Genomic DNA, 14,468 nt, shown 5'->3' with positions numbered 1-14,468 from the left:
AAAGCGTTAGACGATCCAAGTCCTTAACGAGAGAGGAGAGAAGGGTTGCTCTAAACTATGGAGACTATAGCATCCAACAGGTTGGTTTGGGGCAGTAAATTCATGCCGTGGTCATTCATAAGGGTTTCGAATGCTGGGATAGCGAATTTGGTTGGCATCTGGAAGTATTCTTTGCGAGCCAGATTTGGACTGTACGGGCGATATCCTCCGACCCTGCTTTTGTGTACAGAAGTGGTCAGTAACGTCTCCCTGAAGCTAGCTTTGGGTAGGAAAAGTCATTTCGGAGTACATACATTGGATCTCCACTTTCAAGGCAATCACGATTCTAGGAGTCGAGCAACTACCGTCATTGACCTCGTCGGCTTTGTCATGCTCACTGTGTACCCTAAAAACTGACCTCCATAAAACAAGTACTCCGATACAGTAAGCGGGAACAGCAAACACACTGCATCTATAGTAATATCTCCCTTGACTCAGTCTCATCACAATTCACGCTATGGCTGAAACACGCCCTACCTCGAGCATTCACACCAACACCCGCACTGTCCAAGATATCGTCTCCCTCCACAACAGAATACTGGAATGGCAAAGAACCTTGGACGAAGAACCTTGCGAGGAAGAAGAGGAGAGAGATATCGAAAAAGTAAGAGCAACGCTTGAAAAGTCCGTGCTCGTTCCAGCTGTACACGCATTCACTGGTTCAATCAAGGACGCGAGTAAGGAGTTGAGTGATTGGACATGTGTGATGGATGTCATGGTCACGTTAAAGAAGGAGGATCTTTTAACACCAAACGTAGAGGATGCTATGGACGAGCTGAAGGTGGCTGTCAAAAGTCTTACTGTGATCATGCTGGCCCTTCGAGAGAAGTTTTATCTATGAGGGAATTAATTGGGTCTCTCCAACTTGTCAAACGAACAAATGAAATGTTCCCGTTCTTATGTAACCCTAGCGCATCTTCTTGAGCTAAATCGCTGGCATTTCCCATGGCTTGTGCGGCGTCAAGAGAAGTTTTGTGGCGAGATAGCTCAGTGGCGCAAGCCTTCACCGATTCATCATCCGTCATTACCATAACAGATATATGATGATGCGGGTAGGTGATGAATAACTACGGGAATACCTTCTGGAGCATCCATACAGTACAACAAGCGTTTGTACTACCAAAAGTAAGCCAATCAGTTGTCGCCAAGCAGATATTGCAGGAATGTAAGCTAGAATGTTTACATTATGCCCGACGGCTTGTTAGCGTATGGTGAGTGTCTGGAGTCGCACACTTCCTTGAGCGAGCGGTTCAATAATGGTCAATATAGCTTGTGATTAACCTCTTAAGATGCATGTCATTCTTGACTCGTTTCTTCTTCCGCCACATACCTCGCGCACAGAAGAAAAGACTTCGACATTCCCACGTACCGATATGCCAACCTTCGTCCGATGTCGGTTCCATAAGGTCTTGGAAAATGTACTTACCCTCCTCTTTACAATTCACATCTCCCACATCAGATATCGCAACTCAGCCATCGCGTCTTCCACTTCTTTTAGTCCGTTTTGTATCTGCTCATTTGCCCTCTCGGCCGATAAGCCCAACGCTGTGTTGGGTTTCTCAATCTGCTTCTCCATAATCTCAGTACTGAAGTCGACCAGCTCTCGTAGCTTTGCTTTGGCTGTATCCAGTACGGCCATCTTTTGTTCATATGCAACCTTCCTTGCATGCTCTGTTGGCAACATTGCCACTATATCTTGTTCAATTGCGAGATGGCGTTGAAAACTGTTTATCATAGTGTCGTAGTAGCGCATGGTAGGGGTAAAACTTTGGAGGACGGAAGCTGTGGGCAGTGGCTGTGAATACTTGATGTCCGGCATTCTGGAGAGCTTTTAGAAATCGCGAATGCAACACTAAAGGAAGTTGATTCTCAGTGTAATCTAGTGGTTGACTGTAGTCAGTGGTTGCTGTTTTCTGGAGGATGACGATTGTTAGCAGATTGATATACAAGCCATAACAGCAGCCATCCGAAGCTCGTCTATTCTGTAGTTCTGGGGATTCAGGAAGTTCATGCTGGTACTCGCTGGAGCCATCCGGAGGAATCACAAGAGTCGCAAACCATCTCATCCTTGGAAGCTGCTATCGTTGGACGAACCTCCAGTGGGCTACCATCGCGGCATGCTGGATGCTATTTCCTGTGATTTGGAAATGTTTGCGCTACCCAGCAATGCTCAAAGGTAGATGTGAGATGTCGAAGACGCTATTACGTGCGCCCAACTTCCAGGGTTGTTCATGTCAGCTCGCGCAAGCGCCCCAGGCACGTGGTGACGCGGGGCAAGCGCGAGCTAAGAATGTGAACAAGCTTCCAAACCTCCTTGGTCTGCACATAGCATGATGGACGATAGTTACCACTCGACCTTGAACGAAGCGTGGCAATCACAACGTTGTGGATTGCTTCCGAGACTGTGGATGCGCTAACATCGTTTTCCGGATTGTCGTGGTTCGACCCTCTTTGGTACGCGCGTAGATATCGGTCCATGTCCTTGGAAAGCAAAGAGATGGAACCGGGGAAAATCTGCAAAGACGATCGGAATTCCTGCTTGTGAGGAGCGGACACCAAGGTACTATCAAGCACAGATACCAGCATGTTGGCTGCACGGTGCGATACGAGGCGGCCCTCCAGCTCATTCGTTGGATGCTATCAACCCATCACGACATGCGCCATCAGCCAACGCGAAGAAGCAGCTGCATCGATGCAGTATGCATATCTAAGCCAGGCAAGGCAGGTGCAGATCGCCAATTTGCTCACGGAAGATAGAAGAACATCAGGCGCGCCGGCAGGCCCGAAGCAGACCGAGGCAGTCCGTGCAAGTCCAGCACGTCCAGCCTCTCTCTTTTGTGAGGCAGCATACAAGCGGCACAGCAAGGCCGCAACTGGCTATCGATGAGTAAGAATAGAGAGGACAATCGTGTTGGACTTTTCATCGACCTGCCTGTTTCGGCGCGCCGTTTTATCCGCCACCACCGGTTCAGTGGAGACGGCGCGACTTGGCACGGCCGCCACTAATCTGGGCGAGAGCTTTGCTGGGGCTTTGGTGAGCTTCACGTGAGGGCTGCATGGACACGGCCGCCAAGCTTGAGCCACGACTGCGGGACATGTGGGCCGAGTCGCGATAGGACGAGCAGAAACATGCTTTCTTAGGAACCCACCGACGGCGAGCTTGTTTGTGCGCCCGCAGCTCTAGCCCCGAAGAGGAAGGAGACATGGCGAACAGCGTCCATCTTCCCACATGTTTGGTATAGCAGCTACCGCATTGCAGGGCCAGCATGATGGCATCACCGAGTGCGCAGCCAACTGGGAGCGCTGTCACTGCCAGGTACCAGTCCCGAATGCAACGTGAACCCCGCTGGTAAATATCGTCGGGCCAGGGTCTACTCAGCTGTTCGTCGTACAAATAAGCGGCATGCCCTTCTGGAGCTTTGCTTGACCACCGACCGTGTCCAATTGAGCTTTTACGAAGCTGGTCGCATACAATATGGCTCGTTACCTCAGTGTTGCCGCAGCTTTGGCTGCTACCGGCGCCTGTGCCTTGACACCTGAGTAAGCTCATCATTGCATTGATTCTCCTGCGCATCAACTAACAAGAGAAATAGAGGACTCCTCAGCAACGTCCGCCGTGGCGCCGCCGACCCAAGTCCCGATGGCTCCGTCGCTCTGTTCTCGTACTCCCAGTACTCCTTTGAGGAGCATGGCAGCGCAGGCTCGGGCATGAACTTGATCGACCTCAAGACCGGCGAGATCACCAAGTCTGGCTTGAACGCCAGCGAGATCAACGAAGTCGCCTGGATCCCTGGCAGCGAGACTGGTATCATCTACATCAATGGCACCAACGAGGAGGTCCCAGGTGGTGTCACTCTGTGGATTGGTGATATCAAGAGCCCCAACATGAGCACTATGGTCGCTTCTCTGGATGCGCCATACAACGGTCTCAAGGTTGCAAAGACCTCGACCGGAGACATGCATTTCTTGGTCAACTGCATGGCTTACCCCAACGGCACAGCTGTCAACCCAGAGACTGAAGTCACCCCAGTGACTACTGCTCGCTACTACTCGGACATCTACGTCCGTCATTGGGACACTTGGCTAACCAAGAACCGCTACAACCTCTTTGCCGGAACCCTTTCCGCAAACGCCAGCTACGCCCTGTCCGGTGCTGGAATGAGGAATGTGCAAAAGGGCATCAACTTCACCACCACTCAGCCCGAGACTCCCATCCAGCCGTTTGGTGACTCCAGCGACTACGACATCAGCCCTGATGGTTCCATGTACGCTTTCGTGAGCAAGGCTCCTCAGCTCAACAAGGCCAACTACACTGCCTCATACACCTATGTTGGTGCTTTTGCGTCTTCTGACGCTCCCGTCGCTTTCAACGGTCCCGACTCCGAGGCCGCTAAGGCTGGCCACCAGGGTGCTTCTGGTCTTCCTTCCTTCTCCACCGACAGCAGCAAGCTCGCCTACGTGCAGCAGGACGAGGACTACTACGAGTCCGACAGGTGGATTCTGTACACCGTCGACGTTGCTGTCGAAGGTACTGGTGTCGCTGTCAGCAACTGGAAGTCTTTGAGTGCTGGTTTCGACCGCTGGGTTCAGGGACCCATTACCTGGGCTCACGACGACTCGTCCATCTACGCCACAGCCGATGACTACGCTCGCGTCAAGATCTTCAACTTCCCCATTACCGCTGACGAGAGCTTCGTTCCTGAGCCCATGACCTCCAACACCTCTGTCTCGACTTTCGCGCTCCTTCCCGACGGTTCGCTGTTTGTCGCCGCCACCGCCATCTGGACTCCCAACGAGTGGTACATCCTCGCTGACGGAAAGAAGACCACTCTCCTCGACGCGTCTCAGGTTGACCCCAACCTTGCTGGTCTCGGATCGCACACCGTTTCCGAGATCTTTTTCAACGGCTCCAACCCCGAGCTCAAGCAACAGCTCCACGCCTACGTCGTCAAGCCCACCTTCTACCAGGAGAACGTAACGTACCCGCTCGCCTTCTACATTCACGGTGGTCCCCAAGGTAACTGGGGCAACAGCTGGTCCAACCGCTGGAACCCTCAGGTCTGGGCTGACCAGGGCTACATCATCGTCGCCCCCAACCCAACTGGATCTACCGGTTTCGGACAGTTCCTTACCGACTCTATCCAGGGCCAATGGGGTAACTGGCCATACCACGATTTGGTTAACGCTTGGAATTATGTCAACACCAGCATGCCATGGATCGACACCAAGAACGGTATCGCGGCCGGTGCTTCTTACGGTGGTTACATGACCAACTGGATCCAGGCTAACGACCTCGGCAACGAGTTCAAGTGCCTTGTCACCCACGACGGTATTTCCAACACTGAGGGAGCATGGGCTTCTGAGGAACTCTGGTTCATCCGCCACGACTACAACGGCAGCATCTGGGACTCTGGCGCGTACCGCGAGTGGAACCCCCAGAACCACATTGCCAACTGGTCCACTCCACAGTTTGTCATCCACAACACTCTTGACTACCGCCTGCCTGAGAGCGACGGTCTGAGCTTGTTCAACATCCTCCAAGCCCGCGGTATCCCATCTAGGTTCCTCAACTTCCCTGACGAGAACCACTGGGTGCTCAAGCAGGAGAACAGCTTGTTCTGGCACACTGAGATCTTCAACTGGATCAACCACTGGTCCAAGGGTGAGCCTTTGGACGACCTGCCAATCGGTAACTAAGATGGTTATCTTTGTGCGACTGGTGGAACAAGGGAAAGTTGCGAAGGCGGCTTTGCTCTTGTAGCATTAATGAATACCCATTGATGAACGATTAATGATAATATATTATTAACAAATTCTACTTTCCCAAACACTACAGTGAATTTGCGCCTGTGTCTTGAGTTGTGGATTCACGAGTTCCTCTACCTGGTGGGTCCATCTTCCAGCATCGTGATTGAAGTCGTATACTAGTTTCGAGCCAAAGTGGTACCTTGCAAGCTACAGGCCTCCCAGCATGCATACTACCGATGTATGGGAAAGATCAAAGTCCATCTGCACCTACCTAGCCCACCGGATAAGGTTGTCAACCTTGATAGCTGTGCGGAGTAGTGGTATGCGCTCCTGATATCCGAGTAATTTTAGTAGCTCATGGTTATCGATATACTTGGCTAACGATCATACTATCCGAACTGACATGGTCGCGCAACATGTGTGAGCGTTGGTGCTACATACGCAAGAGCATGGACTCTAGGCATCAAGCGTCGCTCCCACTACCCGGTGGCTGGTATCCAGCGGCTCTACTACCCAGGAATAACCGCGTCTGTCCAGGTACGTACCTATTCCCGGGCGGGGCATGCGCAGGCTGCTGGCCCTATCTTGGCATTCTGATATGCTTTCGGTTCCCGGCAACAACTGCATGCTGCGCCAATGAGTGTGTCTCGACAATATGCTGATACACCAACAAAATGACTCGGTTATCCCACCGCGTGTGCATCGTTCGATTCAACACCTACATCAAGATTCCAGAAGCTTTCCTCGTGAAGTCTACTGCTGTATGAGGGGCGAGGAGAGATAAGCAGCCGCCATTGCCACCCTGCCAAGCCGCATCCTCGACTGTTCTGTAATTATCGAGAGATCCTACTACGCCTCGATGTGTTGGTGTGTGTATGTGCGTGGAAGGATCGCCAGGTGATTCCTTCTGACAAACAGCCCATGCCAAGGGGAACGGAAAACAGCGGGTCATTAACGGTGGAATGTTTACAAGGTTGGGATGAGATGCCAAAATGTGCCATGCTGCTGGGCGAGGTAAAGCTTCCGCTGATAGAAGCGAAGCCTTGCGCCAACCAGCATATGGGTTTCTTCGGTGCTCTTGTCTTCTTTCGTCACGTTTTCATCTAGCCTAGGAGATAAGCGTATGGGTATGGTTATGCCAATGCTGGTGCCATGTCTTCGAGAAAGCGATGGGGCGTCTGCGCTAGGTTAAGGTGGGAAGCATAACGCGATACTTGATTGGTGTGCTCATGTAAAGCTCTACGGAAATATGCTGCCGCGTCGTTGAGCTGCCTGTTCGGGTTTGGTGGAGTTACATCGCATGCAAACGAAGTCTGTTTCATGGTGTGGGGAGCAGCCGAGGCGAGAAAACGCCCAGCGGGACGGAAGGCTGGGCGCCATGGCGGAGCGGCAGCAGTCTTCGGCGGTGATGGAAGTGATGACACATGCCTTTTCTCGACAAAATGGACGGACCGACCTCTTCCTTCGTCGTCGATACCAGTGTCTTCCATGTAAAGACCATGTATGACTTTTTCACGGCCTGTCACTCCGCGTATGTAAGCCTGTGTGCGCATGTGCGCTTCCGCATCGCCCTGCGGCGTGGTGTCATGGCACAGCATGTCGTCCAGATAAGAAAGAGCTAGGGGTATCACCCGTGTGAATGGTTGGAATCGTCAATGCAAAGCGTGATCAGCAACGCTGCCAAGTACCGAAGCACTCAATCGATGTTGTCGCATGCGCCGAAATACCCATTTCCCATGGAGCTTGGCCAGCCGAAGCCCTGCAAAGACGGGTACTAAGCTCTAAACTGTAGTCTTGCTTTCGGCATCGCCCAACCGCCCAGACTTTGCCCAGTCACCGGCTGGTGATAAGACGGGCTTCGCGAAATGGCCTCTCGAATCTGTATGGGTCGACCGCCGGCCTGGGGCAACTAGTTGAATCCCTGGCAAAGTGGTGGAGTGTACCCACACCAGACACCTGCTCGAAAGAGAGACAGTCAAGGAATACCAAGACGGCGCTTGAAAAGAGCACATTTGCCGCTCGTGTGTTACAGGAAGTGCGGGCTACGACTATAATTGCAGTCGACTGCCCGTTTCCCTGCTGTTCAGCAGCAGCTCATTCTTTTTCCCCGCTCAACCTCATCCCTGTCTGCTAGTCATGACGACGAACGCTGCATCCAACGCCGTGGACATGGCCATGTCCAACGAGCCCGCCAAGGCTGCTATGCCTCTGTACGAGGTCGATGAGAAGCGTGCCCTCTCGGATGAACGCACGCCATCGACTCTCAGCCATCAGCCCCATGACCCCGATGTCTTTGATGCAGACTTGGAAGGCGAGGAACCCACGGAGGAAGACTTGAAGACACTCCGTCGTGTATCCGGAAAGATTCCGTGGACTGCCTTCACCATTGCGTTCGTCGAGCTTTGCGAGCGTTTCGGATACTACGGTTGCCAGGTGTTGTGTACGTCATTGCCCATGAACATACTCTAACCAAAGCGCTGACTTCTTTCCAAGACACCAACTTCATTCAACAGGACCTTCCTGTGATCGATGGCGTCGTACAATCCACTGGTCGCGATCCACGTGAAGAGGGTCAACCAGGTGCGCTTGGCATGGGTCAGCGTGCTTCCTTCGGTATCGGACAGTTCAACTCTTTCTGGGCGTACACCACTCCCATTATTGGTGCTATCATCGCCGACGAATACCTCGGTCGTTTCAACACCATCTTCATCGCCATTGCCTTCTCTATCTTGGGCCATATCTTGCTCATCATCTCCGCCATTCCCCCTGTGCTCACTAGCGGCAATGCAATTGGACCTTTCATCCTGGGTGTCATCACCCTTGGTTTCGGAACTGGAGCATTCAAGGCCAACATCTCCCCACTGATTGCTGAACAATACCGCCAGACCAAGCCGCGTGTCATCAAGGATCCCAAGACTGGCGAGCGTGTCATCTCTGACCCCAACATCACACTCTCCCGTATCTTCTTGTGTAAGTCATCACCCGCTGGCACACAAGGACCAGCCCACTAACATACCTCAGACTTCTACATGTTCATCAACATTGGTTCCCTCACTGGACAACTGTCCATGGTGTACGTCGAGAAGTACGTTGGTTTCTGGTGCGCGTGGCTGCTACCCACCATCATGTTCTGCTTCTGCCCCGTGGTTCTTTGGACCTGCAGGAATAAGTACCACCGCACTCCCCCCACTGGTTCCGTCCTCATCCGCGCCATCAAGGTCCTGAAGCTTGCCACCAAGGGCAAGTGGTCTATCAACCCCGTTACCACGCGCAAGAACTTCAAGAGCGAGCGTTTCTGGGAGGACGTCAAGCCCAGCCATCTCGGTGCGAACAAGCCTGGTTGGATGCAGTTCGACGACGCTTGGGTTGACCAGGTTGCTCGTGGTCTGCGTGCGTGCTCTTGCTTTACCTGGATCCCGCTCTACTGGCTGTCATACAACCAGATGAACAACAACCTTACCTCGCAAGCCGCCACAATGACACGTAACGGTGTCCCCAACGATGTCATCACCAATCTTAACCCCATCTCTCTCGTCATCTTCATCCCTATCGTAGACAACTTCCTCTACCCCGCTCTCCGCAAGGCAAACATTCGCTTCACTCCTATCAAGCGTATCGCTTTCGGTTTCATCCTTGCGTCTTTCGCCATGGTCTCCGCTGCCGTTATCCAGCACTACATCTATGCCGAGGGCCCCTGCGGAAAGTACATGAACAGCTGCGACGACCCAGCCCCACTTAACGTCTGGACCCAAGCCGTTCCGTACGTTCTCGTCGGATTCTCCGAGATCTTCACATCTATTACTGGACTCGAGTTTGCCTTTACAAAAGCCCCCAAGAACATGCGTTCGCTGGTCACCTCTTACTGGCATTTCATGTCTGCCTTCTCCAACGCGCTTGGCCAGGCGTTCGTGTCGCTATCCGAAGACCCGTTGTTGGTTTGGAACTACACGACTGTTGCCATCTTGGCATTCATCGGTGGTATCCTCTTCTGGTTCCACCAGCGCAAGACGGATAAGCAGGAGGACATCCTCAACATGCTTCCGGACTCGAACTACATTGGCAAGGACCGAAGACACAGTGTTGAGGAGGGTATTGCTGGACACAACATCGAGGCGCATGTGCGCACTTAGGTTGTGATCGTGCGCAGCATGATGCGATACGTTGATGTTTACGAGGGTGGCTACTGAGGGTGGCTTTACCTGTGGATCTGTTATGATCGATGATACCTATTTGACTTCCAGACTGGAAGCTAATTAATATACGAGTCTTTCACTTACCTCATATGCCTACTTTTCGTCTTATGCTGATCGTGCGCCACATCATGTTTCGCTGCATCGAAGACGACTCTCCTCAATCACGCTAATGTATAGGGGGGCTTGAATATATACGGGCGGAATTTTGAGCCACTGTTGCCTTGCGTGCTCGTTCCGCGTACCGCCGCAGGATCGCACCCTTGCTAGTCATGCGCCAGCGACATCGGAAGCGAGACGTGAGTGAGGTGAACACAAGCCTTAGCCTCAACAACAAGGTCTGACCTATTGCTTGGAACTCTTTTGGCGCCTGCATACACTCTTGGTAGTCAGCAATCTCTCAATGTGGTTTTTGGGTTGATCTGTTAGCCGCGATGACGATACGGGCGAATTACTTTCACCTTCGGAGGATCTACCCAAGGCATCTCAATTTTGACTTGGAAAGAACAACGTAGAGTAAAGACTGCGAAGCAAATCTACACTGGTGGGGTTGGCTTGGATACGAAAGTTGCGGTTCAAGCTTATACGTACGTGCCTTTGACTACGGCAAGCTTGGGTCCTCGTTACAACATGTTTGATTTGGTGTGTTCAACACAGACACACAATCCGGCACTGGCGCGCAACACTCTTCTGTCTATCGCTACTCATGTCTATTGTACTTGCGCACTACTATAAAAAATGCTGCATAAGCTATTGGTCGCTTTATATCTCCATATATCTGGTGCAGCATGTGCCAACTCATTATGTCGAGGTTATGAGACCGTTGAAGGCACCATACGCTGCTCAGTGCGAAGCGAAAATGAGCCCTAGAAGCCACGTTATGAACGTCTTCTTCATATACATGCTAGCCTCTGCGCATGTGTGACTGTTGCGTGGCGAGATTGAGTATTGCCCTATGCTCTATGCTCACCGAGTAGATCTCATCCTCAGGTTCAGTGTAGCCATGTACACATCTTTCCGGTAGATACTCGATATACTCAAACACGGTAACAATACTAGTGGTGACTCACTCCTAGTTCCTGTAAGGTTCGCTCGCGAGAGTTCGATTGAGGGGACAAGGCGCCAACATACAATATTGACGTCGCCATCAGACAGATGATTCCGTGGACATCTATGCCCTACTAAGATAGCCCACAACTTCTTACGCATGAGGATCTTTCAGATTGTATACGCCAAACTATGCGCGAATAACGTTGGCCAGATTTCGGGATCGGCATCGAGAGGGAATGAGCTTGTGGGTAAGATATTGACGGATGCGGTCGGTTCAGGGAAGATCGGTGGGCCGAGGGTAGACGACGGTTGTGGGCTGCGGAGAAGCGTGCGGGCCGTGTGGAGTGTCGATTCTTATGACGTTGACGTTCGAAGCCATGGCCAAGCGTTGCGTCGAGAGTGGGTCGATTGAGGAGAAAAAGAGGCGCGCGGTGCGAAGCGTGGGATGTGAAGTGGTGTGTGCCTTGATACCACCATGGAGACGCGTCTTCGAACGCGCCAAGGCCCGTCCCACTCGTGCCGTCATAGTGGCTTCTCCGTAACGTCGACGTGTGCCCCTACACACATCCCACGACAATACGTTCTTAAAGCTCAAAAGTAATAAAGAAATATCACAAGCACATTCATTGAATCGATCCACCAGAAAGTGCAGTAGCGCCGCGATTGTGTCGAGCCTCATGATCCCCTCTGGTGAGCGCTTATGGCCTGCTCGAGTATATCCAACGCTGTGGTTCCTTATGTTGATGGGCTCCTCGACAGTAGGTCGTATCAATGCTTGGCCTCTTACTTCACTTTTCAAGTCGCATCTTGCTTATAGAGACCTTCCCATTGTAGTGTGTAGCGGAGTAAGTCGTTCAGGAGACGGTAGGTATGAAAGGAGGGTGTCAGTATCCACGAGAGCTACGACAACATGAGCGACGGAAACTGCAAGGTAATCACAGATATCTGTGAAGCCGCTTTCGGGCGAGGCAAAAGATTCATCATACTTCTCACCAAAGTCATTTCGACATCACCTTGGCGACTTAGCCTGATTCACTTCGAAGCTCGCGCAGTTGACTCACAGACCACAGCAAACTCTGAACCGTGAGAGACGCAAGAACGAGAGCAGCAACTCAAATAAATTTCTACAGCTCCTCGCAGATCATCATCGTCACTAAGACCTCGGTACCAACATACAATTCTGTATACCGCTACAGCAATGGACGAAGTATCAAGCGATACCGATATCAGCATAACATCAGTTCGCTCATCCTTCCTCTCACCCTCAAATCTGCCTTCTCCTCCGCCCACCTTTCTCACCGTCTATCAAGTCAGCCTCGTATCAGCCTATAAATCTTGCGGCGACCGCATCAACAGTCTTATGAACACTGTCGTCGACCTCGAGATCAGCGTGCGACGCGAGCGCGATGAACCGAGCCTCCGATACCTTGTGGAAGAGCTGGAAAAGGCGCAAGAGGAATTGGTACTGTACAGAGACGTAAAGCGAAAAAAGGAGAGAGAAATCAAAGAAGAGGAGAAGAAATTGAAGTTGATTGCGGGGACTGGGTCGATCGTAGCGAAGAGGCAGTTGAACAACGTGGGAATGCATATGAGTAAGGAGAGAACAGTGCTCTGTCTGCGTCGATAGTGTAGCTGGCCGAAACATGCTTGCTGTGGATCGCAACACGAAGCGTATTGTGCTTAGTTCAATTGGACCTTGAGCTGCTTTAAGAACCACGAGTTGCGGCAGATATAATAAAAAGACACGAGTGAATTGCAAACACAGCTCGTTATGGACTTCATCAACGCACCATTGTTCATAAGAGGAAGTATATCGTCAACCTCGACGAGCAGAACGGGACGGGCTGAGTAAACGGCCAGGACCAAAAGGTTGAGATTATAGATGTATACAGGGTGATTTTACAGGTATTAGGATACAGAAGTCAACAGTTCGAAGTACAGAATGCTGCCGGAGCAAAAGAAACAGAGCCCAAAGTGGCACGCTATGGCTGATTGGTATTTTCGGTGCGGTCTCCGTTGTGTACTTCTTCAAATTCGAACATCGGATGTACCACTTCTCCCCAGCACCACAAACATGTCTTAGTTCCATCTTGTCGTCCGCATGCGCAACGCTCTTTTTGGTCAACAAAGGATGCGTCAAGATCATGTTCTTCCGTTTCGTAGCAGCGCAGGCACAACCACCGGTCAAGAAAGTGATTGCGTAAAGTGCACTGGCATTGAGAAGCTTGAGGAATCTCTTGACCCTGGGTCGCGATGGATGGCCGGCATTCATCGCAGAACCATCGTTTCCGCTGCTCCGTCGTTTGGTATAAAGCTCGAAGGACCGGCGAAGGATGAGCGACGCTCGAAGACGCTGATGCAGCCAACGTGTGGCTACCGAGATCCATTTCTAGAAGATCTTCGACGCTTTCAGGTAGACCAAAGCTATCTTCCTCAAACGGAACGTCGATGAAGCCTTGATCATGATATGGTGCTTGCAGACTGTTTGAAGGATCCTGCCACTGCGACCCAGCTTCGTCACTATCCATGTGATGTGGGCTGAGGATTGGCACCTCGAGAGGTGACAGCAGAATGAAGCCGCTGAAGTTGGGCAGTTCATCCTCATCGCAAGGTGTTTCGTATATGCTCTGGTAGACGCAGTGAATGCGGCATTCGTCGCAAGTGCTGACTTTACATCTGGCACAGGGCCGGCACTCTGTGGTAGACTCTTTTGCTCCACACTTTATGGTTTCAGTACAATCATAAGCGTAGAAGAAAGTAGACTTCTTGTGACGCTTGTTGCGGACATGTACACCTCGACCGGAGCATTTGAGCTTCCCTAGCAAATTTTCTAGGCTACCAGGTTGTGGTAAGATCGCTTCATGGGTGGATCTTGAGCATAATAACAGCGCCAGTAAGTCGTCTGGATATAGGCTGGATACGATCATTTCCAGTAAGCCATACTGGTGGAAGACCTCCATGATTGGACACCTTTGTCTGGACTCGGCCGGACTATTGTTCCGGGTCTTCTTGTGGGCCTCTATTAGCTTGCACCCTGGCCTCTTACGCTTCAGCGTCTCCATAGTCTTTGAGTTGTGATAGTCTTGTTTCTAGATGTTCTCTACTTCCGTCGTCCTACCGGTTGATACGTGTTGGCCCAATGACCAGGGAGCGGATGAAATCTTGTTACTTCTGAAGAACAATGAGCGGGGACAACAAGGATAGTAGAGTTTATGTTGAAGTCATCGTGGGCCAGCAAATCCGGAGTGAGAGTACCGGCTCATGAGTACGGGCAAGTCCGCACGACGACGGGAAACGCATCTCAAGGCGACGTACTTGTCTCACACGCTACAGCGTGTATATAGCCTTCCGCGCTTCCGATAGCGCTTAGCAGCCTACAATGTCCAGATCTGGGTCCATCTTGGCGTTGTGTAGGTGACGATGTTGTGGAGAAGCTGCACG

At 51.6% G+C, this 14,468-nt stretch overlaps 6 protein-coding genes across 6 annotated transcripts; 3 read left to right on the top strand and 3 right to left on the bottom strand.

The window, feature by feature from the left end:
* Window positions 1–1,104: 1,104 nt before the first annotated feature.
* On the bottom strand, window positions 1,105–2,048 carry CC77DRAFT_117032 (hypothetical protein). Its single transcript, XM_018530114.1, has 2 exons — window positions 1,987–2,048; window positions 1,105–1,918 (listed from the first exon to the last, which is right to left on the bottom strand). The coding sequence occupies exon 2, from the start codon at window positions 1,856–1,858 to the stop codon at window positions 1,481–1,483; it is 378 nt and encodes a 125-aa protein (XP_018385664.1). The 5' UTR covers window positions 1,859–1,918; window positions 1,987–2,048; the 3' UTR covers window positions 1,105–1,480.
* Window positions 2,049–3,514: 1,466 nt separating this feature from the next.
* On the top strand, window positions 3,515–5,736 carry CC77DRAFT_1061702 (hypothetical protein; the record flags this gene model as incomplete). Its single annotated transcript, XM_018528457.1, has 2 exons — window positions 3,515–3,579; window positions 3,633–5,736. 2 exons carry the CDS (start codon window positions 3,515–3,517, stop codon window positions 5,734–5,736), a joined length of 2,169 nt encoding a protein of 722 aa, XP_018385663.1.
* A 1,094-nt stretch (window positions 5,737–6,830) lies between these two features.
* Window positions 6,831–7,654, bottom strand: CC77DRAFT_116155 (hypothetical protein). Its single transcript, XM_018530111.1, has one exon. It carries the CDS (start codon window positions 7,383–7,385, stop codon window positions 6,921–6,923), a length of 465 nt encoding a protein of 154 aa, XP_018385662.1. The 5' UTR covers window positions 7,386–7,654; the 3' UTR covers window positions 6,831–6,920.
* On the top strand, window positions 7,429–10,150 carry CC77DRAFT_1070957 (PTR2-domain-containing protein; the record flags this gene model as incomplete). Its single annotated transcript, XM_018529117.1, has 4 exons — window positions 7,429–8,227; window positions 8,281–8,757; window positions 8,809–9,876; window positions 10,029–10,150. Exons 1-4 carry the CDS (start codon window positions 7,924–7,926, stop codon window positions 10,148–10,150), a joined length of 1,971 nt encoding a protein of 656 aa, XP_018385661.1. The 5' UTR covers window positions 7,429–7,923.
* A 1,815-nt stretch (window positions 10,151–11,965) lies between these two features.
* On the top strand, window positions 11,966–12,831 carry CC77DRAFT_116029 (hypothetical protein). Its single transcript, XM_018530110.1, has one exon. The coding sequence runs from the start codon at window positions 12,226–12,228 to the stop codon at window positions 12,652–12,654; it is 429 nt and encodes a 142-aa protein (XP_018385660.1). The 5' UTR covers window positions 11,966–12,225; the 3' UTR covers window positions 12,655–12,831.
* CC77DRAFT_116917 (hypothetical protein) lies at window positions 12,593–14,293 on the bottom strand. The gene has a single exon (XM_018530113.1). It carries the CDS (start codon window positions 14,087–14,089, stop codon window positions 13,010–13,012), a length of 1,080 nt encoding a protein of 359 aa, XP_018385659.1. The 5' UTR covers window positions 14,090–14,293; the 3' UTR covers window positions 12,593–13,009.
* Between the last annotated feature and the right edge of the window lie 175 nt (window positions 14,294–14,468).

The sequence above is a fragment of the Alternaria alternata genome (genome assembly GCF_001642055.1).
Source record: "Alternaria alternata strain SRC1lrK2f unplaced genomic scaffold CC77scaffold_11, whole genome shotgun sequence".
Taxonomy (NCBI): Eukaryota; Fungi; Ascomycota; class Dothideomycetes; order Pleosporales; family Pleosporaceae; genus Alternaria; species Alternaria alternata.
This window is presented reverse-complemented; position numbering and strand designations above follow the sequence as displayed.

Bases quoted from the DNA above. Each gene is read 5' to 3' on its own strand.
- CC77DRAFT_117032 (XM_018530114.1), bottom strand. From the start codon at position 1,858: ATGCCGGACATCAAGTATTCACAGCCACTGCCCACAGCTTCCGTCCTC.
- CC77DRAFT_116155 (XM_018530111.1), bottom strand. From the start codon at position 7,385: ATGCTGTGCCATGACACCACGCCGCAGGGCGATGCGGAAGCGCACATG.
- CC77DRAFT_116029 (XM_018530110.1), top strand. From the start codon at position 12,226: ATGGACGAAGTATCAAGCGATACCGATATCAGCATAACATCAGTTCGC.
- CC77DRAFT_116917 (XM_018530113.1), bottom strand. From the start codon at position 14,089: ATGGAGACGCTGAAGCGTAAGAGGCCAGGGTGCAAGCTAATAGAGGCC.